This window comes from Vombatus ursinus, unplaced genomic scaffold (genome assembly GCF_900497805.2).
Source record: "Vombatus ursinus unplaced genomic scaffold, bare-nosed wombat genome assembly UNPS02014810.1, whole genome shotgun sequence".
Taxonomy (NCBI): Eukaryota; Metazoa; Chordata; class Mammalia; order Diprotodontia; family Vombatidae; genus Vombatus; species Vombatus ursinus.
In genome coordinates this window covers 8,512,749-8,539,630 of record NW_020954588.1, presented here as the reverse complement: position 1 = coordinate 8,539,630, position 26,882 = coordinate 8,512,749, and the positions used below count along the sequence as shown (strand labels likewise).

Below are 26,882 nucleotides of genomic sequence, written 5' to 3'. Positions count from 1 at the left end.
TAGGGAGCCATTTTGATGCATTACTATAGATTATTTTTAAAAGTGGTAAGCCTTCTGATGAAGATTTAATTCTAGTTTCTTTCCTCTCTTGAATATCTTCAATTGATCCTGAATATAGAGTGTACATAGCGATTTGCATTTTATCTCCCCCATTAGAGTGAAAGCTCCTTGAGAGCAGGGACTGTCTTTTGCCTTTATTTGTATCTCTAGTGCTTAGCACAGTGCCTGGAACATTAATAGATACTTATTTAAGGCACTTAATAAATATCTGTCATCTGATTGACTGATGATGATGCTCTTCAGCTAACATTTATATACATGTTAAGGTTTGTAAAATGTTTTGCATATGTTATCTCGTTTTATCCCCCTCAACAGCCCTTTGAAATGGTCAATCAGTCAATAAACATTTATTGAACCAGTCACTATGCTTAAGCACTTGGAATACAAAAGAGGCAAAAAACAGTCCCTGCCCTCAAAGAACTCCCAATTTATTGGAAGCACAATTCACATCCTCCACTTTATAGGTGAAGAATCTGAGACTGAGGAAGACTAAGAGATTTATCCAACATCACATAGCTAACAAGTATCTGAAGCAGGATTTGAATATCAGTCTTCCTGATATCAGTACTCTAGCTACCATACCGTGCTGATCTCTTTCATTAAGGAGTGCAATGTTAGCACATGAATGCATCATATCAAGCAGAGAAATGATGGACAATGATGTGATCATGTCAATAAATACAGTAAAGGCTTTGGACAAAATTCTATTCACATTCATGACTTTTGGATACTTTGAAAGAACCGTTATTTAGACAACCTAAGATATTCCCTCCATCAAGGAAGATTACAATCCTCACACTCCTCTCTGCGCAATTTTTTTCCAGGTTTGGCCCCAAATCTTCCCCCAGTCTGTTTATCATCATGACCAAAATGCAGCATGTTTCTCTATCTAGATTTCACAATTAAAAGTTTGAAAAAACAAATGGTCCTGGGGGATTTTACTCTACTTAATATCAAGAACCCGCATAACTAACTGTGTGACCGGTGGGAGCTTTTAGATACTTAGTTGTCTTATCTCTAAAATGAAGGGGTTTAATTAGATCAACTCCATGAGCCCTTTGGCACTAATATTCTATGATTCCTAGCTGTGGAATAGTTTGGGGCAGATGGCCATGATGAAACCTCTGTATCAAGCAGATTAATCTAGCCTCATAGGGATCACAGCAGGTATATCCTGGAGGTGGGAAGACAAACCAAAGAGACCCTGGCAATAGTCTGGACAAGATATCCTAAGGACTTGTACAAGGGCGGTAGCAATGGAAGTGGGAAGGAGAGGACAGATATGAGACCTTATAGAGTCAGAATGCACAGGATTTAGAAACTCCTTAGATTGGGAGAGAGAGAGAGAGAGAGAGAGAGAGAGAGAGAGAGAGAGAGAGAGTCAATTGTCAATTCAAAGCCAGGTTTTAATTACCCATGTAAATGGGCAAATGGAAGTAAAATTGACAGAAAGAAGAGAAATGTGGATGGGAAGAACATTTTTCTTAAGTTATATTGATTTTGAAGTTCCGGTGTGACATCCAAGTGGAATATCCTAGAGTTTGTTGGAATTGTAGACCTGAAGAATAAGAGAAAAGCCAGGACTGAAGATTTTAGAGACATCTGCACAGAGGTTAGTTATTGTTGAAGCTATATTGTTGAAGATGACATTGCCAAGGGAAATGGGGGAGAAAAGAAGAAGGCTATAGGGAGAGTTTTGGCAAGGAACACTTAATATTTAATTCTCTCCAACACAATAACTTTTATGTATATCATTAAATATGTTCAATCAACAGCATTTCAAGTTTCATTTAGTTAAAAACACTAAAAAGTTTGCATAAACTCTGTCTGTAATTTGTTGCTCATGAATTCAGCTCCCAACTTTAAAACATTAGGAATAATAGTACTTTTCATCCACTTACATAGGTGTTAAGAACTGAATGTCTTTGGGTGCCATGAAGAAAAATACTGTCATTGCCTCAAAGTATTTATTTCTCAGCATTCACTTTGGTTTCCTCTTCTGTGATACTGTAAGAAATAAAATTTTAACTTCTCCTATTATCTACTCCTCTCATCCAATCTTACTTGCAAGCTGTAAGTAGCTACCTGAGGTTCATGGTACTCTTAAGGATTTGTATTCCTAAAACTATAGCTCACAAGCTCCCACCAGTGTATTTACTTTTAATAGTCAGCCAGATGACATAATTATTCTGGAGCAAACATGTATACTGAGGTAGCAAGATATGAACAGTAGAAATAAAACATACACATAAGTACCCTGGAAGAGAAGCATGCATGTGAGTTACCTCATATCTCTGGCACTGCAGAGTCTGGATGTCCTTGTCCCTTACCATGGTGTCCCTATGCTGCTCTGCTGGGATCCCTGGTCAATCCCCACTCCATTACACTAAAAGTCATGGTTTAGAGCAGTACAAATAATCTGAGAGAAATGGGCTGATGTCAGAGATGAATTATATTTACAGTCTCTTGCTGTTTTTCTTCTTTGGCCATATTGGCTTATTTTCAAGAAATGTTATCTTTTCCCTGATTCATACTCTTCTTCATGGCTCAATATAATGATAGGATAGAATTAAAATTGGCATATAGGTGATAGGAGTTTATTGGTAGGCAGTTCTGTTTAACATAGAAACTGTAATAGGCCACCGGACACACACACACACACACACACACGGGCAAATAGCTTCTTTAAATGTCAAGTCACATATACTGAAGAAGCCGTAGGCATGGTAAACATCCTCATAACTTCAGACCTGGAAGTATTTTAATACTTTCAATGTTTACTTAGAAAAGTAGTTAATTTTTAATAGAAATTTTGTGGAGTAAAATATAATTTTACAATTATTTATGCTTTTTTTCTTTTATGTTTAGCATTCCTAAAAGAGAGCAAAAAAAAAATTGAAGAAAAAGGATTTACAGAATAAAACTCTTTGAGCAGTAGCTGAATACGTATTTCTGGAAAACCTTCAGGGTGTTTAGTCTTCTAACTTTAAGAAATTTGAGCTGTCATTTTAAATCATGTATTTCCATTTTGGATAGATCAATTCTTTTCTCATGGTGGGTAGCTCTTTCAGATCATAACTTTCCCACTGACTTTGTAGACAGTCTTTGAGAGCTGCTGTGGCTTAAAACTTTGCCAGTCTATGGCTAATCTGGTAACAAATGTCCTCCCAATTTTTGAAATAAAACTTAAATTTTTAAAAAGACTCAATTCAACCACCATTCCCTACATAAATCTTTTCCTGACCTCCTCAGCTATTGGTGCCCTGAAACCACCCCACCACACACACACATTCACATACCACACCACTTGGCATGTATTTTGGTTCCTTTTCCTCTTTCTTTGAAAATGGTTTCTTTCTTTATGGAACTGGAGATATTTGACCTGAATAAGAGAAGATTGGGGGAAAGGGGTAGTGATTATAACTGTCTTCAAGTACTAGAAGGACCATCATGTGGAAAAATGCAAAGGGGCAGATTTCAGATTTCTTGGCGGGGGGAGATGAAATTCTATTGTGACAATTAAGACTATCTAAACACAAAATGGTAAGCAGTGGGTTTCCCTTCACTTGAGGTGTTTAAACAAAGGTTGAATGACCTCTTATCAGGGATATTATAGATAGGACTTTTGGTCATGTGTAGATTGAACTAGCTGGTCTCAAAAGTGACACAACTCTAAAATCCTGTTAATATGGAACATGGATAATCCTCCTGCTCACATATGAGTGTATAAAATTCAGTTATTCTAAATTCTTAATGACAAATCAGTCTAAGTCTAAGAATTGAGAGCAGATATTTTGATATCCTTAAAGAATTATCAAAATTTGACCTATTCGACTTATTTTGGTCAATGGAATTATTCTTCTTAGGCCTGAGTTCTCTCTCATCTCAAGTCCTCCTTTATTCTTGCCTTATGGCTAACTTTCCTAACTTTTTTAATCTATTTAATCCATGGCATACTCCCCTGTGTAACCTTTACTGTGGAAAGTATGACATCAAATTGAATTCATATCTACATGTGTGTGCCCATCATCAGGTCTTTGAAGAAAGGTACTACATCTTTTATAAAACTTGTTTCTATCCATGCACCTAGCACAAGCACACAGTATGTAATTAATGGATTTTTGTTAAAATTGAATTTAGATATAAAACTGTAAAATGAATTATTGATGGTTTTTGGAGTTTTGGGGGGTTTTTTTTGGTGAAGCAATTGAGGTTAAGTGACTTGCCTGGAGTCACACAGCTAGTAAGTGTTATGTTTCTGAGGCTGGATTTAAACTGAGGCCCTCCTGACTCCAGGACTGGTATTTGGTCCACTGCACCACCTAGCTGCCCCTTTTCATTTGTTTTTGTTTATTTGTTCCCACCCTACCCCCTTGGAGGGAACAGGGAAGTCACTTAAAAACTGGATGTATATTTTAGAGCAGCCTATGTCTGGGATGAACCCGTCAGTTATTTGAGGTTTCACTTGCATACAAAGAATGATCATTAATAGAACCTTAGTCGTTGAAGTATCATTAACAAAGACAGCTAGGTGCCATAGAGGATAGAGTGCTGGTCTCAAGAAGGGAAAGTAAGTTCAAATTTCTGTCTCCTACATTTCTTAGCTGTATGACCTTGGGTAAGTCTCTAAAACTCTCTAATTCTCATCTGTAAAGTAGAGACAACAGAACCCAGGGTTTTTGTAAGGATAAAGAGAGATTTTAAAAATGAAGTGCTTTGCAAACCTTTAAGCATTATGTAATTATCTCATTATTTTTCAAATAAACCGTTCAAATAATGGCACTGACACCAGCCTACCCCAACCTGTTCTCTGGTTATCCTTGATAGATTATTCAGTAGCTAAAAGATGAAATATCCTGAGTTGAAGGGAGGGAGAGCAAACCAACAAACATTTATTAAGTTCTTTCTATATGCGAGGCATTGTACCGGCATTGGAGTTATAAAGACAAAAATGAGACATCTGCTCAGAAAGGACTTATTTTCATCATCTATTTTCCTAAAGTCATATATTTAAAACTGGAAAAGACCAGGGAAAAAAGCTCATCTATTCCAATCTCTCTATTTTAATAGATGAAGAAACAGAAGCCCTGAGAGATTAAGTGACTAGCCAATAGCAAATGGCAACATCAGGCTTTCAAGTCAGGCCCCCTGACTCTAAATCCATTCCTCCCTTCATGACACCATTGATGCCTCCCAAAATTATTGCAATTTTTAGCATTAGCATTATGGAAATTTTAACACCCTCCAATAGCTTATCAAGCAGATTACTGGGGCTCAGGCTGGGTGAAGCAAGAACATAGGAGCTAACTCTTGTGTCTTTGAATTTCAGGAATAGTGGCTGTTCTCTTTTGTGGTGTCACACAAGCCCATTATACCTACAACAATCTGTCGTCAGATTCCAAAATGAGAACAAAACAGGTAAAGGAAAAGATTATGACTGTTTTTTACCTCTTTTCTTAGTGTGAGGATTGTATAGTGATACTGTCAGTAGACCTTGAAGGAATTTCATTAGAAGCAAGAAAGCTTAAGCCTTCATTATGGGTAGAATATTTATAGAGATCATTCCTAACCCTTCCCATTCTCCCTTCCCCAGACACCCCTGGCCAGGAAAACCATTAGCAATTCTCTTGGTAAGCAAAAAAAAAAAATAGTTATAATAGTCTCTCCCTCCTGAGAGACCTCAAATGTAGAATGTCAGTCTTAAAGATGAAAGACACAGAGTTGCTAATAATTCAGAGTCACTTACATCTAAAAGCATATAAAGCATATGAGGTTGGATAGTTATAAGAAAGAAAAAAAAAGAGAATGGGGAGGCTGTTGGGCTTTCAAGGGTGTGTTTTTTGCTTTGTCCTCCTTGAACATGCAAGTCCATACAATACCCATGACCTGTCGGTGGTCACAGAAGACAGAATGTAGTTTTCCTTATCTATTAGGTATTTCTTCCTCCTGTGATATAGAGTTCCTTGACAGCAGACAGAATATCACACCAAAACTTACTATAAAGAAGGATATCTCCCAAGCTATAGACCAGGATTTGACAATGGATCACAAAGGCTCACTTGTGGCATTGTGGGAAAAGCATTGGATTTGAAGACAGAAGACCTGGAGTCAAATTCTTTACTAGCTGTGCAAATGCAAATCACTTAACCTCTCTGGGCTTCAATTTCCCCATCTCTAAAATGAAGGGCTTGGACTAAGTGACCTTTAAGGACTGTCCCAGGTCTAAGTCTATGATGCAGTAAAATGTTCAAGCTAGTTACTATCGTCATTTCAAGGGCAGCAGAGAGAGTAGCTCAGACGGCAGCATGGTGCCCTTCCGATTTTGCATTACCTGACTTTCCTCTCTCGAGGACACCCTGGGGATATTATGTCTTCAATCAAATGAAAAGTAGCTCCTCTTCATAAAGTCCGAGGGCCTGTGGCAAATACCCTCTGGCTTCTGGTTTCATATACTCCGTGGGGGGACAATACATGCTAGCTGAGAATAAAAATCTGTAATAGGGTCCTTGTACTCATGGGAGCCAGTAATAAGATTACACTACTTGTGTTAATTTCCCTAAGACTTTGAAAAGCAAATGCCCTTTTCTGACATTGTTGAAATCTTTGAGCGTTTGCATTCTGGAAACTCCGGACCCTGTTTAGTGACTTGCACTTTTAAGTCTTGCTATGTAGACTGTTATGTTGAACTTCAAAGACAACTCATCTCAGGGCTAGACAGCAGCCATGCACCTTGGGGAGGCACAGCTGATATCAGTGCCCCCCCAACCTTCTGTTCTCTCTCTCTCTCTCTCTCTCTCTCTCTCTCTCTCTCTCTCTCTGAATACTTTGACAGAAGATATTTGCCCAGCTGCCAGCTTTCACTTTTACAGTGCTCTCCTTTAAGAGAGAATTTTCCAAATTCATTTTCTAATATAATTTACAGCTCCTGTTTCCTTCCTTCCTTCCTTTGTTCTTTCCTTATTTCCTTCATCTCATTTCTTCCTTTTCTCTCTTCTTTCTCACTCTCTCCCCCCTCCCTCATTCCTTCCTTCCTACCCTCCCTCTCTTATTCTTTCCTTTTTTTTTCCTTTTTTTCTCCTTTTTTTTGCCCTTACTGCATTTTCTTCCTTTCTTTCTTCTTTCCTTCCTCTATCTCTCCCACTCTTCCTTCTTCCCTTCCTTCTCTCATTTCTTCCTTTCCTTTCTTCTTTCTTACTCCCTTCTTTTTTCCCTTCCCTTTTTCTCTCTTCTTTATCCCTCCCTTATTCCTTTCTTTCTCTCTCCCTCCCTTAGTCTTTCCTTCCTTCTACTTTATTTCTTCCTTTTTGGCCCTTCCTGTATTTTTTCCTTTCCTTCTCTCCTTCCTTCCTTCCTCCTTTTCTTCCTTCTTTCCTCCTTCCTTCTACCATTCCTCCCTCCATCCCTTCCTTCTTTCCTTGTTTTTTTTTCTCTGTCTCAGTTATAGGACTCTCCTTTCCTTTTTGGTTCTCTTTCTCTTTAGCATACATAGCTATATTATATAAATAGGTGTTCTCTGCTGTAATACCTAGCACCTAGCCTTTGAAGTAATCAGTTTTATTCAGTTAGACTTTCAACAAGAGTTTATTAAATACTCCTAACATGATGCTAGGAGCAGCTACAGTGACATAGTAGATGGAGTGCTGTTCCTGGAGTTAGAAAGACATCTTCCTGAGTTCAAATCTGGCCTTAGACAAGTACTAGCTGTGTGACACTGAGCAAGTCACTTAGCCCTGTTTTCCTCAGTTTCTTCATCTGTAAAATGTGCTAGAGAAGGAAATGGCAAACCACTCTAGTATCTTTGCCAAGAAAATCCCAAATGAGGTCAAAAGAATCAGACACAACCAAAAAAGACTAAAACAAACACAACATGATGCTATTGAATACACAAAGATAAATACAACATAATCCTTCACCTCAAAGATTTTTGTGCTCTCTTCTATACAATTTACAGGCTCATTGCTGTCCATGTACAAATTCAGGGGAATCTAGCATTTGGTTTTATTTTAAATTAGAGTGGATGATGATCATTAAAATTCTAATATGAAAACTATATCACCAAAGTAATACATGCTAATAATAATGGTTTCATTTCATTCTAACACATTATATTAATTTCCATTTGATAAATGTCATACATAAGACATATGCCTAATGTAATTTCTTAGATAGTGGTAGAAAGATCCAGAATAGCCTAGTTTCTTGCATCATCTTTCCTGATGTAGATATGTTGACTGTGCTAATTTTCACAGCATTTTTTGCATTATAGCTTTCAGCATTACTCTTTAATTCCTAATTTTTTTAAAAAAAAGGCATGTACTATTTCAGGCATCGGTTCTGATGTTATAGTCTAATCTGGCCAACAATAACCACTTTCCCTGACTTCCAAGAAATGAGATCAAAGGTACCTCTTAAAAACTTAGAATTGGCTTGTTTTACCCTAATTACACTTCATTTGACACTCTTCTGCTTCCTTTGATTCAAAGTACCTTTAAAAGTATGGTATTAGAATGCCTGAATTTGTGAATGATTGCAAAGTGTTTAAATTTCTTCTTAGCTAAGCTGGAGGGTTTTTTTTTTCAGTGAAACTCATTAAATTGTATAAAGGACATTAAGTAGTTCAGCTAATAAGTGTTCTCTTTTAAATGCTAATGGGACCAGCACTCACACATCAAGACAAGAACACATTGTACTCTGTCTTCAGAAAGAATTATTATCTCTCACACCTTTCATCAAGAATTCTTTTTCTATGGCCAACTTGTGTCATGGTAGGGACCATGGATGACCATTATTCTTCTGTGGAAAATTTTTTTTTATCATATATCCATAGTTAAAGAGTGTTTTCTCAAAGAAGTTTGTGTTACAATTTAATCGCACATCAATAACATTTTGTTATCATACTACATATTTACTGTAATAGTATTTGCTAAGTGAACCACCTAGACATGGACTAGTACTAGAAATTATTGTTATTTTTAGTCATTTTCAGTAGTGTTTAACTCTTTGTGACCCCCTTTGGGGTTTTCTTGGCAAATATACTGGAGTAGTTTGCCATTCCCTTCTCCAGCTCACTGTGCAGATGAGGAAACTAAGGCAAACAGGGTTAAGTGACTTGCTTCAAATCCCACAGCTAGTAAGTGTCTGAGGCTGTATTTGAACTAGGAAGATGAGTCGTCCTGACTCCAGGCTCAGTGTTCTATCCACTGTACCACCTAGCTGCTCATGTGCTAGAAGTTATACAATTCAAATTCACGGTTTACTAAGTAGCTCCTATACGCAGGACATTGTACCAAGTGTAAGGAAAAGATATGATTTAAGAATGATCATATCTTTCCCCTCTCCTGCCCCCAACATCAGCGGATGCCTATAACCATTAGGTTAAATACCTGACATTCAACCCTTCACATTCTGGCTCGAGCCATACTTTTCAGGCTTATTTCACATTACTTCCATTTATGTACTTTGTGGTCCAGCCAACCTGGCCTTCTTGCTATCCCATGCATTGAACATCCCCATCCTATCTCCCACTTCCATGCATTTGTACAAGCTGTCCCCTGTATTTGGAATTCATTCCCTGCTGCCCTACCACCACCACCTCATATTCACTTCTTAGTAACACTGACTCACTTCAGAAGTGATGCAATAGAAAGAGTAATGAATCTGGAATTAGAGGACCTGGGTTCAAATTCCATCTCTAAAGTTTGCTGCCTGTATAACCTTAGGCAAGGAAGTTAACTCTCCTGGGAAACAGTTTCCGCATTAATATAATGAAGGGATTGAACGAGATAGTTGCTGACATCCCTTCTAGGTCAGTATGTATGATCCCATGATCCCCATCCTCTCCAGTTATTAGTGCTATGACTGTCCACAGAACACCATGCATTTATAGTTTAGTAGAACCTAAGCTACTTGACATTTTTATTTAGCCTTTGTAGAGTAAAGAAGTATCACAAAAGTTAGGAAGAAGTATGGATAGTGGGTGGAGCAATTTAATTTGGATGAATTGGAGTGATACATGCATGGAGCAGAATTTTGGGTATACAGCTAGATAGCGTAATGGTTAGAGTACCTGGCATGGAGTCAGGAAGACCTGAGTTCAAATTTGTCCTCAGATACCTTGGAAAAATCACTTAATCTCTGTTTGCCTCTATTTCTTCAACTGTAAAATAGAGATATTATTATCACCTATCTCCCATGCTTATTGTGAGGGTCAAATGAGATAAAATATGTAAAACATGGTGGCTTGCATATCTTAGGTACTACATAAATGCTAGCTATTATTATTATTTTACATTAGTAATTTTTCTTCCTGCTTCTTCAACCATGTTATCCCTTTCCTCCAAATTCTATTGGCTTTTAAGATTAAATTATCTACTATTGTTTTTTTAGTGGCATATCACTTAATTGGCAAAATGAGGTGGAAGGAATGTGATGTTTCCCATAAGTAAAGTTTTCAGATAACTAAAGATTATCTACTTAAATACCAAAACTTTAAATTGTTTTTGTTGTAACTATTCCATCAAATTTATTTAGGAAATGAAAGCAAATTTTCCATCCCACCATTTTGAGGCTGAGATTGTAAGATGATAAGTCAAGGACTAGAAAGGACCTTAGAGATTGTTAAATCCAAACCTCTGATTTTACAGATGAGGAAGCTGAGGCCCATATAGTTGAGGATTCTCCTCAAGATGATGCAGATAGGAAGTGGTAGAATCAAGATTCAAACTCAGATTCTTCAATTCTAGTTTCAGTGTTCTTTCCATGACACCATGATTGCTCTCAGAAATTCAAAGAACTTTTTCTTTTCTTTCTAACACCGGAACCACCATTATTAATGTTCATGCATCATCATGTAAATATGTACTTATCTTTCTGGATATTTACCTGCATCATAAACTGGATAAGACCTTGAGAGGTCATCAGACTCAGCCTCCAATGTCATGACAACTAGGACAGATGGTGGCCTTTATGGTCTTAAAGATCCCTAAGAATAAAGCCTCCATAGCCTCATTTAATAGCCCTTCACTGTGTTCTATCACTCTATTTGATGGGCTCAGGTGTATGGGTCTTCGTCTCTGACAGGGCATCATTGTCTGGCAAATAGAAATTATCTTCTTGGGTATCGTAGACAGAACTCTGAGTTTGGACTCCAGGTCCTGCCTCTAGCGCTTGTCAGCTATGTCACCATGGGCAAGTCACTTCATCCTTCTGAGCCTCATTTTCTCCATTGATGAAATGGGTATAATAATATCTAAGATTCCTTCCTCCCAGGATTGATGCAAAGATCAAATGAGATAATGTATCTAAAGCACTCCACCAATTTTAAAGCCATACATAAATGTCATGAATTGTTATAGTTGCAATTTTTTCCGTTCTCTTTAATTAAATAGTATTGAAACAGCCTAGACCATAACTCTGTGTGTGTGTGTGTGTGTGTGTGTGTGTGTATTAAAAGAAAGGGTTAAAATGAAACGTGCTATTTCCTTGTAGACCTCAAAAAACACAGCAAATGACTCCAGTAATACATTAGGTCTTAATGCTATTTCTCTAGAAAAAGGATGGAATTGCTTCTGGAAATACTGCACACAAAAGAAGAGTCCATCAATGATGGCATGAAATAAAGTGGTAACTTAGACCAGAGTTCCTGGCAGAGAAATCCAATAAATGAGAGGAACAGTTCAGTTTTAAGAAAGTGGCTTTAATGCAATTGTCTTGGGTTGCATTATGAAATAATAATAATATTTTTTTAAAAGCTTCTGATTGGAGTCAGCATGACTGATCTATTCTTGTGCATGAGGAGAATATCTATCATACTCTAACTATAGTCGCCCTGAGCAACCAGGTAACAAAGTGATTTCTGAGACATTTCTTCTGTGGCTGCAAGCTGTGATAAAATAAAGCTGTTCTTTAAAAAGTTTGGAGTTCCTTTATTATGAAAAAAATAATAGATTTCCCCCCACTTACAGAGAGCTTTGGCTATATTCAAGTAAAACTATAAAGGTTAGACCAGTGTAACATTAATATCTGATCCAAACTAAAGGAATTCTTCATCCTGGTACATCAGGGATCTGCTACTTGGGGTCCAAATCAAAAGACTGTATTTTAAGTGAGACTGAATTATAATGGGTTCCCATCATGTCCCAAGATCTGTCACGCCCTGGCTGACTTTTATTGTTACCATTAAATCAAGAGGGTAAAGCATGGAGATAACCATTTGCTGAAATATGTTCCTTATTTTCCAGCAGTTTGGAAGAACCTAGGAGTGGGGGGAGAGAAATGAAAGCAGATTGGTGGATACACTAGGGGATCCCTAAATAAAACCTCATTATTCCCAGTTCCATTTAATAGATGACCTCTAAGATCCCTTTCTGGATTCTATAATTGACCATGGTATAATGATTCTGAAATTTAGCTAGTTCCTGGACTCTCTTCCTAGTACTACCACAATATAAGAAGGAAGCCCATTAAATATTCTCATCTATGAATTTTTTTAAACCCTAAAAATAGAATTCACATATTCAAGCACTAATTCATTTTTTAGATAGGTAGAATTATTAAGTGCTTATCCTGTGCCAGACAATATGCTAAACACTGGGATTACAAATAAAAGCATTTTAAACAGTTCTTTGCCCTCAGGGATCTTTACATTCTAAGGAGGGAAGGCAAAAGATGAAGGAGATTTGGATTTCATTAAAGTCAAAAAGATCTGAGTTCAAACCCTGCCTCTGACATTTAGCTAATGGTATCAAACCGGGCAAGGCAATTAAACCTCTTGAAGCCTTAGTTTCCTTATCTGTAAAATGAGATGACTGGTCTACATAGCCTCTATGATCCCTTCCAGCTCTGAATCTATGAGTACAAGAGAGATGAGTACTGAATAAGATTTGAGAATCTTCTGTATAGAGGTAGATGGTTGGACAGTAGAGGGAGATGAGGAGCTGATGTGATAAAATCTAGAGAGAGTTGAATTGGAACTGCTAAAGTTACCACTTCAATTTTGAGTTCATGACATACTAAACAAAGAAATTCAGTTATAGTCTCACATGTACCTTATATTCTAAGAGACAAATTTCACAGAGTTTCTAGAAAAGTAGACTAAGATCCTACAGACTAGAATCCTATAGAGGCAATCAGCCTGAAATGAACTAGAAGCTCCTAAGAATGAAATTCTGATGGTAGAGTTCTAATGATTAAGAGAAGAGTAATCTGTCTAATAGGCATGCATAGGGAAACAATAAACCAGCTTAGATTTCTTTAAAAAAAAATAAAGATATTTGTAGAAAATAGAAGGCAAAGACAGGCAATTCAAAATGAATGAAAAGGAGTCTCATGATACCATAAGAATCATCTGAAGAGCACTGAAGAGCCGAGGCTGGAAATGGATGTTAGGCTATCACAAAGGGTGTTTTGTAGATATGCTGGGGAAGGAAAGAAGTTCAAAGAAGGAAAAAACTCAGGGTGAATGAGATGGTGACAATGGGGGGAGGTTTAAAAAAAGAATGACTTTCCTTTTACTTGTGATTTCTCTATCAGGTAGAATGATCTTTGATCTGGGAAGGGTAAAACAAAAATGATAAGCAAAGAGCGGAAACCCACAATAAATAAGGAATAGTAAGAGAATACCTGGTTGCCTTTTTTGAGCTCAAGTCAACAAGCAAAGTTGAACTGAATCTCAGAGTATTGAATGAGCAGATAAGGCATTATGGCTAATTTAATGTCAGTCATCTTTGAAAAATAGTAGAGGATAAAAGAGATGTCACTGATTATTCAAGAAAGGGAAGACGGTGAAGATTTCAAATTATAGCAGTGATCTTAACTTCAATTCCTGTCCAAATTCAAGAATATATTTTTGAAAGGATGTTTTGTAACCCTTTAGAAAAAGAACTTGTGAACACTCTGATCAGCCTCTCTTCTTCAAGAGCAACTCATTCTAGACTCAAACCAAATTCCTTTTTTTACAGAGTAATTAGACAAGTAACTCGGAGAACCACTGTGTACCAAGTAGATACCTGAACTTCAGCAAAACATTTCTGAACAAATTTCTCATGTTATCCATGAATTAAGATTGCTAAATTATATTACGGTTAGGTAGACTCAGAATAAGCTGGATGAAGAAGAGTCATTCATTAAATTTTTGGTGATCTAGAAGGAGGTCTCAAGGGTTCAGCTCACCTCAATGAGCTGTCCTTGGCCCCATACTATTTCTATCAGTGATCTAGATAAGGTCATAGATCATATTCTTATCTAGTTTTCACATGTCATAAATAGCTAACGCATTGGATGGCAGAATAAAGATAAAAAAATCTTAACAGACTCCAGCAATGGGCCTCGATCTAAGATACATTTTTTTTAGAGATAAATGGAAAGTCCTTCACTCAGATACAAAAAATATCAACTCTCTAATTACGGAATGGTGGTAGACAGTTGAAAAAAATCTGGAGATTTGAGTGGATTCCAATCAATCCAATCCTCCCAGAGAAAGCAGTGTGATGTGGGAGCCAAACAAGTCAATGTTATCTAAGATGCATTAATAATGGTGCTATATCCAGAGCTTTCATATTGTCAAACTTTGGCTCCTCACCATGGCATGGCAATGAGCCCCTGTTTCTGAAGTCTATACCAGAAGAATTCAAGTTCTGATAATGTTGAACCAAATTGGAAAGAGTGTGATTTTTGTCCTACTGATAATCTGTTCTGTATGTTCAAGGAATGGGTCTAGTAACTGACTGGTTGCTCTTCAAAATGAGAGATACTTGTCCAATGAGTCCATATGCTATTGGAAGGATAGAATTATATCCACACTGATAGCTTTACATGAAACCCAAAGGAACAAAAAATCTATAGCTAAATGGAAGGATAGACCAGTGATTCTCCCCCAGGAAGGTAAATAAAGGAATTGATTTCATCCTGTACCCAAGGGCAGCCATAAATATCATTTAATGGAACACTTGGTGATGTCACTTGACAGTGGTCATGATGAGCTACAGTTTATGCAATAACTTCTGTAGCAGAGGATGAAGTAAAGGAATTAAATCACAAATCTGAAATCCTCCAAACCAAATGACAACAACAATGATGGTGATGATGATGATGATGATGATGATAGCTGCCATATCTATAGGATTTTAGGATTTTCAAAATACCTTATGTGTATTATCTCTTTGGTCTATGTACTTTTATAATTTAATCTTTTAAGCATATGCCTTGACACTTGGTGACTTCAATATAAACATGAGCACAGGAAAGAATGACAAACAATGTTTTAGAAGATTATAATTTAGGATTTAAATATGAATGAAACCAAAGGGTTGCAAATCACTTGGAAGCATCATGCTTATATATCATGAATACTTCAGGAGATCAAACAACATCACAAAAATATGAAATCAGGTATGGTTATTGAGTCAAGTGGTTACTAAATCATTGATCAAAGGTCAAAATTAACATTAAATTGAAAGAAAAAATAGAGAAGAGACACATCTTGAAACTCTAATAGTTCTAACATGATCAACTTAATCTTAGTGTTGACTTTGAAGAATAGCAATACCATCATTCACTTGAGCTGTTTAACCAGTGTGGAATATTTGCCAGAAAAAGACCAAAAGAACCACCAAACTAACTTAGCTAACAAAAATCCTCTTCTTGACAAGCAGAAAGATATAACATTTAAATGGGATTAGCCTAACAATACACATAAGAAAAAACCCAAATGGATTAGGAATGCAGATCATCCAGATTATGAGATGCAGTTAGATAGGCTGTATCCATTACATACTGTAGTCCATTAGCATATGTTTCTTGGACAGACCCTGCAACTGCCACAGCTGGGCCCAAAATGGAAGAAAATAGGATGGATTGCACTTAAGAAAATAAAGTGTTTTCAGTAATCTGGAGCTCTTCCCTGATGTTAAAGCATACATTTTAACAAATTATTTTCCTTGTTATGTTATATGGTTATGACTAATGGAATACTATAATTTAGTTGCAGGTGACCCACAGGAAAATGGTGAGATATTCAGTGTATAAGTAGGCTGTAGCATTTTGTACATGTTCTTGCATTCAAGAAATGGTATAAAATATATTATTAATAAGGTGACCAGAAAATAAAATTGTTGTAAGGTCAAGAGATAACTTCCAGCTCTGCCTTCTGATCCTATAAATTTTTGTGAGCTCTTCTAAGTCTAATATACTTGCCAATGGGTAGTGGTTATGTGTAAACATGGCAGCCATGTTTATAGTAAGTGTATTGTCTTTCTAGAATGTATATCCAGAATGTGATGAAGAACCTACTAAGACTTATTAAACTTGCCAAGTATTTTCTATTTCTGATGACTCAGGTGGGGACAAATGATCCTGCTAGAAGAACTCTATAAAATATTTCTAGGGACTTTGAATTGCTGGGCAAGAAATGGAAGGATCTGGGGATCACGTTTTCTTTTCTTTTTCTTTTCCTATTCCTACTTAAAGGGAGAAAGTATGGAAGTGAAAAAAATGATTTGGGAAGTAAATAGAAATGTAGATGTTGTAAAAAAGTGAGATTTGTTCTTTTGAATCACAGTTTAAAGGCCTAATTTGAATGGCTTCTAGCCAGGGAAAGAGTACATCTCATGAGAACTTAGTTTCTCTCCTGAGCTCAAATATATCATCAGTTTCCATCCATTAGACATTTCAAACTAGGTATCTTGAACACTCGTTCAAAACAGAACTCATCTTTCACCCAAACCCAGCCCTCTTCCCAACTTCATTATTTCTTTTGACAGTACCACCATTTTTCCAATCATCCAAATTTACATCCTTGATATTAACTAACCAAGTCTTTGTTCTCACCCCACATATTGAATCAGTTGCCACATCTTGATGTTTCTACTTTCACATCTCTAGTATCTGCCCCATTCTCTCCACTCATACGGACAACACACTAATTCAGGCCCTCATCACCTCTTGTTTGCATTGTTACAATGGCCTCACCATTGCTCTTCCTGCCTCAAGTGTTTACCCTACTTAGTAAATTCCAGTGGCTTCCTCTTCAAGGACAAAATATAAAATTCTTTCATTTAAAGCTTTTTCACAACCTAGCTCCTAATTTTCTAGCTTTATTACACATTACTCCCCTTTGTTTATATTATGGTCTAGGCAAACTGGTCTTACTTTCCGCATTCAAGACACTGCATGTCCCATCCTCATACCTTTCTGTTGCTTATCCTTCCTATCTGGAATGCTCTCTCCCTTTACCTCTGTTAGAATTCCTGGCTTCCTTCAAGACTTAGGACCTATGCCACCTTCTTTATGAAGCCTTTCTTGGTCCCTTTGCCCTCCTTCCCCTAACTGTTAGTGCCTTGCCCTACCTGAATTAGCTTCTATTTTGTTATATTTTATATGTTTATATGTTACATAATATGTCATATTTACTCGTTGCCTTCCTTAACTAGATTTAAGGTCCTTGAGGGCAAGGACTGATTCCCCAAAACCTAGAATAGAACTTGACACATAATCAATACTTAACATATAGTTATTGATTAATTGAACTGTGATCTTATAGATAAGAGACCTCTGTGCATCATCAGTTCCAGTAACAACCTACCCATGCCTCCTTATCCTTTGTGATCCCTGTCCTTGTATTTATTAAAATCCTGTAAAAATTAGTTACTAAACACATCCTTTAGGAACCTTAATATTTTGTGAGAACCAATGTAATATTCAAGCTATTCATCTGTTATCTCACTAGCTTGTTACATGTATGTGACCTATACATTTAATGTCAAGTCATTCATGCCCAAGTTATCACTGAAAACATGCTCTAGCTAACTAATTTACACACATTGTATAGCTCCCTTTAGTTATCATACAATTTTGATTCTTTTAATATTGTGGTTTATATCCATATAAGGTATTTGTGGACTTAAAATTCTATAGGGAAAGTCAGTCCAAGAGGGATGGAAAGTGCCCAAGAATGAAATGTTGAAGATACAAAAAGAAACTATCTTATGACAGTGGTATAGTAGGTAAGACAATGGATTTGGTGAAAAAAAAAAACCTGGGTTCAAATCCCACTTTAGTCAATTTACTAGTTGTATGACCCTAGGCAAGTCACTTAACTATAGCTGTACTAGAGTTTCATCTCTAAAATGAAAGGTTGGACTGGATGACTTCTGAAATCCCTCCCAGCTCTAAATACATGATCCTAAATGAGAGAGAAAAGGGAAGTTGTTTAAGAGACTGTTGGGGATGCAGAAAATAATCACCAACCAACTTTTTTTTTTTAACACACACAGAGAAGATAGAAGCAAGGGTAGGTTGTTTTCATTGTACAATCATTTCAGTCATGCTTTACTCTACCCTATTTGGGGTTTTCTTGGCAGAGGCAACTGGAGTGGTTTGCCATTTCCTTCGCTAGCTCATTTTACAGATGAGAAAACTAAGGCAAACAGGGTGAAGTGACTTGTCCAGCATTTTACAACTAGTAAGTGTCTGGGACCAGATTTTAACTCACCAAAAGGAGTCTACCTGACTCTGGGTCTAGCTGTCTATCCACTGTACCACCTAGCTGCACCACCAGGACGGGTAACAGAGGATGCAACAATTGAACCACCATCAATGATCTTTGCAGAATTACAGAGAATTGTGTAAGGTACTAAAGAATTGGGAAAAGACAGGTGTTTTCCAAAAAAGGAAAATATTGGAGTCTGTAAAATAGAAGCCAGTGTGACTAGCTATATAATTCCTGGTAAAGACTGAGATTGCATTATTAAAGAAATGGTAAATGGACTCTTAGTCAAAGAAGCAGTGATTACAAAGAATCAGCTTGGCTTGGCTTCATCAAGAACCAATCTTGCCAGACTAACCTCATTTCCTTTGGGACATGGTCACTACACATACACACACACACACATACACACACATACATAATACATATGTGTATGTGTGTATGTATATATGTAGTATTGTAGATACAGGCTAGTACAGTTATATTTTAGCAAAGCATTGGATGAAGCCTCTCGTGCCATTTGTTTGCCTTCTAATTGGTCTTCCTCTCAAGTTTTTCTCTTCTCCAATCCATCCTCCACGTATCTGCCAAAGTCATTTTTCCTAAAGCCAAGGTCTAACTGTGTTACTCCTGAATTCCAGTGGCTCCCTGTTACCAGTGAGGTCAGATATAAATTTTTGATTGTCCCTTAAAGCTCTTGCCATCCCTGCTCCAATTTCTTCTTCCGTTGTTTTTCTGTATCAGTCACCTTTGCATACTCCATGGTCCAGTCAAACTGTCCTCCCTGCTCTTTCTCACTCATATCCCATTTCTTGTTTCTATGTCTTTTGTGTGAGCTTTCTCCCATGCCTGGAATTTTCTCCCTCCCAACCTCTGCCTCTTGAAATTCCTAGTTTCCTCTAAAGCTTGGCTTCTACATCTGGCCCTTCTCAATCCCTTCAGGTGCTAGTGCCTTCTCCCTCCTTACTCCTATTTATTTGTTTGTTCGTTCATTCATTCATTCGTTTGTTTATTTATTTATTTTTGTGGGGCAATTGGGGTTAAGTGACTTGCCCCTAGTCACACAGCTAGTAAGTGTTATGTGTCTGAGGCCAGATTTAAACTCATGTCCTCCTGACTCCAGGGCCAGTGTTCTATCCACTGTGCCACCTAGATGCCCCTACTCCTATTTATTTTGATGTGTTTTCCATATGGTCACCTAGTGTTTCCCCTGATAGAATGTAAGACCCTTGAGGCAGAAACAATTTTATTTTGGCCTTTGTATCCCCAGCACCTAGCATATCACTTGGCACATAGTAAAGGCTTAACAAATGTTTATCGATTGATTGTTGATTGATGATTTGGACCAGGTCACAGATAGGAAGCTTGCCAAATATACAGATGACACGAAGTGGGCAGAGAGAATTAACATGCTGGATGGCAGAGTCTGGTTTCCAAAGATCACTCTAGGCTAAAACATTGGGCGAAAGCATTTAAAATGAAGTTCATAGGGTTGAATACATTGGGTACAAAAAGATCAATGTCATGAATACAAGATAGGGGAGGCATGAATAGATAGTGCTTTGACTTTAAAAGATCTAGGACTTTTAACAGACCTCCAGCTCTACCTAAGTCAACAATGTGATGAGGCAGCCAAGAAAATTAAGGCGGTGAAGTGACAGACCTATTGCACTCCGCCATGGTCAGGCCACAGCTGGAGCCTAGTTCTGTGTGCCTCATTTTGAGAAGGACATTGAGGGGATGACCAGAGGAAAGCCAACCTGAGGCCAGGTGAAGGGCCTCAGGCTCATGCTGTATGAGGTTAGTTCAGAGGAACGGGAGGTTTTCAGCTGAAGAGGAGAGCTCTCAGGGATATGTGACAACTGCCTCCCAGTATTCGAAAGCTTGTTACGTGAAAGAGGGATTAAAATGGTCCTATTTGGTCTCAAAGGGTAAAACCATGAGCAATAACAGAGAGGAATTGCAAGGAAACAAATCTGGACTTGATATATGAAGAAACTTCCTAAGAATCATAGTGCTCAGGGGCAGCTAGGTGGTGCAGTGAATAGAACTCTGGCCTTGGAGCCAGGAGGACCTGAGGTCAAATCCAGCCTCAGACACTTAACACTTTAAAAAAAAAAAGAATCATACTGCCCAGAAGTAGAATGGCTACTTCAGAAGATGGTAGATGTCATATAATAGGTGCCATGTAAATGTTAGCTATCAAAATCATCATCACCATCATCATCATTATCATTATTTCCTCATCATCAAGAAAAGTCTGGGTGACCCTTATTGTCATGATATTTTAGGGATAGGTTGGCCTAGACCAGTGATGTCAAATTCAAATAGAAATAGGGCACCAAATCATATGTAACAATTCCTGCAGGCTGGATATTGAATTAGAAAACCACCTATTATCATTGTCTATATTATATTCTGTTTTTATTTGTTTTGCTAATTAATTAATAATTTGATTAATTTTGTTGATAGATTTTGTTAATAAATACTTCCCAATTACATTTTAATCTGATTCAGTATGCACTTTCAAGTGTTGTGGGCTACATCATAGCCTGCAGACCTCTAGCTCCCTTCTTCTTCTAAAATTCCTGAGAATCAACAGAATGTTGGTCTTTAGAATAAGGGGTTTATTTCAGGGAGAGATTCTGCATCACTAAAAGTACCTCATGGTTTCTCAAATGTAATTTATACAGGTCTCTTTTTCCTTTCCCGTCATCAGCAGGCATTTATTAAGCACTTACTATATCAAGCACTATGCTGAGCGCTCCAGATATACAAAAAGCAAAAACAGTCTCTAACCTAAAATAATTCACATTCATACGTAGATTCAACTTACTGTCTACCTGTTGGGTGTGTATATATGTGCTAATGGACTACCTCAAGGGTCTACCCATCCAACAGCATGTCATCGTGCCAATGCTCTAGTTATATTCAGAGATTTCAAGAAAGAAGCACAAAACCTCACACTAAATTGCTCTAATTACTGGGTTTATTATAATACACAATTTAGTGGACATATTAACTCCTACAGAAAAGGTATAAGACATGTATTATCTCAAATTTACTACTCTTTCTGGTTCCTGCTTTGTTTTAGAGTGGAAAAGCAAGATCACACATGTGTGTAGCTGAATATCAGGAAACCAGTTTGGTCTGAGCAACATCTTGGTTCTGGATGGCCTATCAGTGTCAGGAGGCTGTAGGATTTTATATCAACCTCATGGAGCTGGAACCTTTTACAGATATACTAATCTTTGAAAAGCTAAGCAAAGCAGTTGGCAGAATTCCTTTGTCATCAGGGACTAGATTCATGGGCATTCATCAATTACACTAGCTATCTTTATCTGCACACTTCCCCTCCATCTTCTCTGAACAGAAAAGGCCTATTTTTCATCCACTTGGTTTTTCCTGTGTGGATTGTTGGGCTGATTTTTTTGAGCACCTATAGATTCCATTAAGGAAAAACAGTATCATCCTAGGGCTTGATGCAATCAGAACAATGTCATCAATAAATAAAAGTATATGACAAACAACCTTACCATCTACTGAGAGTCATTCCATTTGGAATTTGTGCAGGAAATCTTACTTGGCAGTGGATTACACTTTTAGGGAGAACATTTCTGTGTTTTGTGCTTGATAGATATTGGCATTCAGAGGATCACTGAACAGAGTTATTTCTTTAAAAAAATCATATATATGCATATGGAAAAAGAGTTTGGAGGAAGACATATTTAAATACTGGATTTTGCCTATTAGTCAAATACTGTGGTGGTGGTTGTGTTTGTTGTTGTTGCTGTTGTTTTTAAGACATCAGAATTTTGCATTCTCCATAGTTCTAATCAGTTTTGAGTCTATGAAGATGTAGTAGTCTGCAGTAGAAAATTATTTACTGGAGCCTGCCTGTCCCCTTTGTATATTCTCATCAAGGATAACTTTAATGTGGATCCAGATCATTCTCATAGCTATTTTATGGGGATGAGAAAGTCGGCATATGAGGTTTTTAAAATCATCTTCATCGCCTTTTAAAAAGAATAATATATACCATCTGTTGATTTTTTTCCCCTTACTCTTTTTGTATCTTTCACTCTTTAAGATAGCTTTTAAATGGATCCTTCAGTACTTTAAAAATCTGGTGCCTCCAGAATTGATTTTTTTTTCCTGTCTGTATTCAATCTGGACCAGCCACCTTTCCAGACTTTGTGTTAAGTACTATTGGCCACTTCCTTATATGTTCATTGGGTACTGAAAGGTTAAAGACAAAGTATGGCGTTCTGCTGTTACCAGTGATAAGAACAGATCATTATAAAACTGTGACAAATCTAATCTATCATGTATTTGTTTGTTATTCTGATAGTTTCACATATGTGCTCTAAGGATGATATTGCTTAGATGGAGCTTTGGCCAAGATTTCTCTATTCTCATTTTTCTATTTACTGCTTTTTTGTTGCTTTGTGTGGTGATACTGCTTCCAGCCCCTTTACCATTTTTTCCATAAAGTTTTGCCAGTGATTTATTACTATAAACCAATGCGGTCCTTGCCTGCCGTGTCTATTTGCTTGGCAAGGAGATTTACTGTCTGTTGGTGGTGGTGATTCTACGCCCCCTTGGCCTCTTCATTGTGGCAACCATTTTACAGGCATACTTCATTTTACTGTACTTCGCAGATATTGCATTTTTTTTTTACAAATTAAAGGTTTGTGGCAACCCTGCATTAAGCAAGACTGTCAGTGTCATTTTTCTAACAGTATGAGCTCCCATTATTTCTCTGTGTCACATTTTGGTAACTCATGATATTTCAAACTTTTTCATTATTATCATATCTGTTATGGTGATCTGTGATTAGTGATCTTTGATGTTACTACTATAATTGCTTTGGAGCGCCACAAACAACACTGGTACAAGACAGTGAACTTAATTGATAAATATGTGTGTTCTGACTGTTCGACCCATCAACCATTCTATTCTCCGATGTGCTCTCTCTCTCTCTCTCTCTCTGTCTCTCTGTCTCTCTGTCTCTCTCTCCCTCTCTGTCTCTCTCTGTCTCTGTCCGCCCCCCCCCCTCTCTCTCCCTATTCCCTGAGACCAACAATATTGGAATTAGGCCAATTAATAACCCTACAATGGCCTCTATGTGTTCAAGTGAAAGGAAAAGTCAATTTATCAGTAAACTTCATTGCTGTCTTATTTTAAGAAATTGCCACAGCCTCACTAACCTTCAGCAACTCACCACCCTGATCAGTGAGCAGCCATCAACATCGAGGCAAGACCCTCTACAAGCAAAAAGATTGACTTGCTGGAGGCTCAGATAATGGTTAGCACTTTTTAGCAATACAATGTTTTTAATTAAAGTATGTGCATTGTCTTTTTAAAGATAATACTACTGAACACAATAAACTACAGTATAGTGTAAACATATCATTTGTTTGCACTGGGAAAACAAAAAAAAATTCATGTGACTTACCTTACTGTGATATTCGCTTGATTGCGGTGGTCTATAACCAAACCCACACTATCTCTGAGGTTTACCTGTACATTGTTTAGAATTATTTAAGAAATTATCATAATCAGAGCCAATGTCTTTATCTTTCCCGATTTCTCAGTTTTTCAGTGTAAATAGCTTTTTAAATAGGACAAGTGGGACCTGTTATAATTGCATTGTTTTCTTTTCATTTTTTTCCCTTCTAATTCAGAATTGACATTGATCTTTCCTCTAGCTAGTTGATGCTCTTGATGGCATATAGACAGCTCATATAGAAATGAATAACCAGACATTTCCCATCCTTAGAGATTAGTGTATTTCATTCATGTTATTCAATGTTCTTCATGCCTTCCAACTCTTCATGAAGAAAGCATTCATGACATATAACATTGCAGTGGCTGAGTAATCCCCTAGCCTTTGATTTCTTTCATTTTCAAATCCTCACCCTTATTTTTCAACATATTTTTGTCCTCCTTCTCTATGCACACTTTCTCACTGAAGTCACTGAACATCAGGGTATGTGTTGACTTGATTTGTAGAATCCTGATAAGCTTCACGAAAGTTTTCTGCTTTTTCATCTTCTAAAATGGATGCTGGAATATGTGAATGGAGAGGTCTTATAGGTGGTTAGACATCTAAGCCTGGAGTTTCAGAGAAAGGTAAGGGTTGAAATTATAGATTTGGCAGTTATTTATCTAGAGGAGATACAAAGGTTATTTTGTAATTTTGTCTGTTTCACAGGTTGCCATGGCTAAAGAATTTATTGTGTATTAGCCAATCTACTTGTGATTGTAATAACAATAGCTGACATTTTTATAGCACTCTGAGTTTTACAAAGTACTTGAGTATAGTACAGGTAATACTAACCCAATTTTACAGATAAGGGAACAGGCTCAGAGAAGTAATTTGCCCCTAGTTACATGACTAGTAAGTGATGATGGCCAGACCCAACCCAAGTTGCTCCTGATTAATGCCCTTACTACTATCCTATATTTATTCCTATGGTCATCCTCTCTATATTTAATTGATCATCAGATAGAAACAGAGGCTGCTAGATGGCATAGTAGGTAGAACACTGGAAATAGAATCAGGAACACCGGAGTTCAAATCCTACCTCAGACACTTACCAAATGTGTGACCTTAGGCAAGTCATTTAATCTCTGCATTGGTTTCCTTGCTATAAAATTGGGATAATAATAGTACCTTCTTCCCAGGGATATTGTGAGGATAAAGTGAGATAATATTTGTAAAGCACTTTGCTAATCTTTAAATTCTATATAAAATGCCAACTACTATTATTACCAGACTACCGATACAGTCAATAACTAGGACTCTACTCACTGTCTTCCGAGCTTGGTAGAAAGTACCAGAGTTTGTGATTTGCTGGCATAGTTTTTGAGAAGTAAGAGTCACCTGGACCACACAACGAGTAACCAGAGTAGGATTTTTGTGGGGAAGACATACATATAAGTAAAATACAATAAAGAACATTGTAGAGTCAGCCAACAAACATTATTTAAGTATTTACTGTGTGCCAGGCACTGAGAATACAATAACAAATAAAAAATAATCCTTTTCCTCAAAGAATTTACTAGGAACAGTCTTTAAATAAGTCACTACCTATAACTAGCATTTAAAATCTGGTTCAAACACTTTAGGCACACACTATAATTCTTCTAGAATGATCATGACATTGTTAACTTTCCTAGCTGATACCTGAGAGAAAGAGAAAAAAAGAAAGAAAAAGGTTAGAAGGGCAATATTTTTAACATTAAAAACAATTGGAACCTACTAATGTTCCATATCATATTCTCATCCATTCTCTATCTCTCTATGTGTTCTCATTCATGATAAGCATGAGAGCTCCGTCCCCCACAGGTGAGCATAGTTAATTGGTCAGGCCAAATAATAAGCTGCACTTTAACTTGAAACCTTTGTCTCTCGACCATCACCCTTAACTATCCATCCCATCTCCCTGGGGCTTTTCTTCAGAGAGCTTCTGTAGGATTCAGCACCATTTAAAAATCTCTATATATTCAAAATGTATCCTATAAGCATAATAATTATCAGCTTAAATAGAACTTGGCTTGAATAGTATATTCTACCTGCCTTGCTTTCAACTCTGCTCTGCCTTTCTGAACAATTGATTCTTTCCTGAATCTTCTTTTTAGCTTAAGAACCATAATTTAATTTGTAGCTTACAGAAATTAGGCTTCAGATCTACACTTAAAAGAGGCCTCCATCCATATTGTGCACCCCAGTAATCTGAAAATTTATATATTCAAAGTATCTCTCTCCCTCCTTATCTCTCTCTCTCTCTCTCTTTCTCTCTCTCTCTGTCACTCTCTCTCTCCGTATCTCTGCCTCTTACTCTGTCTCTGTCTCACTCTGTGTATGTCTCTGTCTCTGTCTCTCTCAATATATCACTCTCTGTCTGACTCTGTCTCTCTTTCTCTTTTAAGAAAGAAGGCTACAACCTAGAGATTCTATTAAAAAGAACATTTGATTTTACTCCCCTTTGGCACCAGAAGCTCTTACTCAGGCTAGAGAGCTTCAAAAGTCACTTTATTTTTAAGACTTTGAACAGAATGTCAGATATACATTAGTTTCCTGACCACTTCAATAAGAGCTGGTAATTCAAAGAAAACCCCAAGCCCAATTTACCATGTCTGCTTATGTAAGTATCTGTGCTCCCACTAACCCAGGCCCTGAGGATAGGCATATAATGTAACCTCTCCCAATGTTAAATCAGGCAACCTCCTGGACAAATAAATAACCCCTGCAATTTGGTGGAGAAGGTCAGCAGACAAACCTTCTGTTGGGTTGCCAAGAAAAGCTAATTGGAAGTGAAGTTCTGTCTACCAA

The 26,882-nt window shown here is 37.2% G+C and overlaps 1 protein-coding gene across 2 annotated transcripts in view; it reads left to right on the top strand.

Moving 5' to 3' along the window:
- Positions 1–26,882, top strand: part of SLC9A9 (solute carrier family 9 member A9) — a 736,009-nt gene that overhangs the window by 371,607 nt on the left and 337,520 nt on the right. For both annotated transcript variants that reach the window (XM_027875882.1, XM_027875883.1), the window contains exon 9: positions 5,390–5,478. In XM_027875882.1, the coding sequence (XP_027731683.1) occupies positions 5,390–5,478 (89 nt within the window). The remainder of the gene's footprint in view (positions 1–5,389; positions 5,479–26,882) is intronic.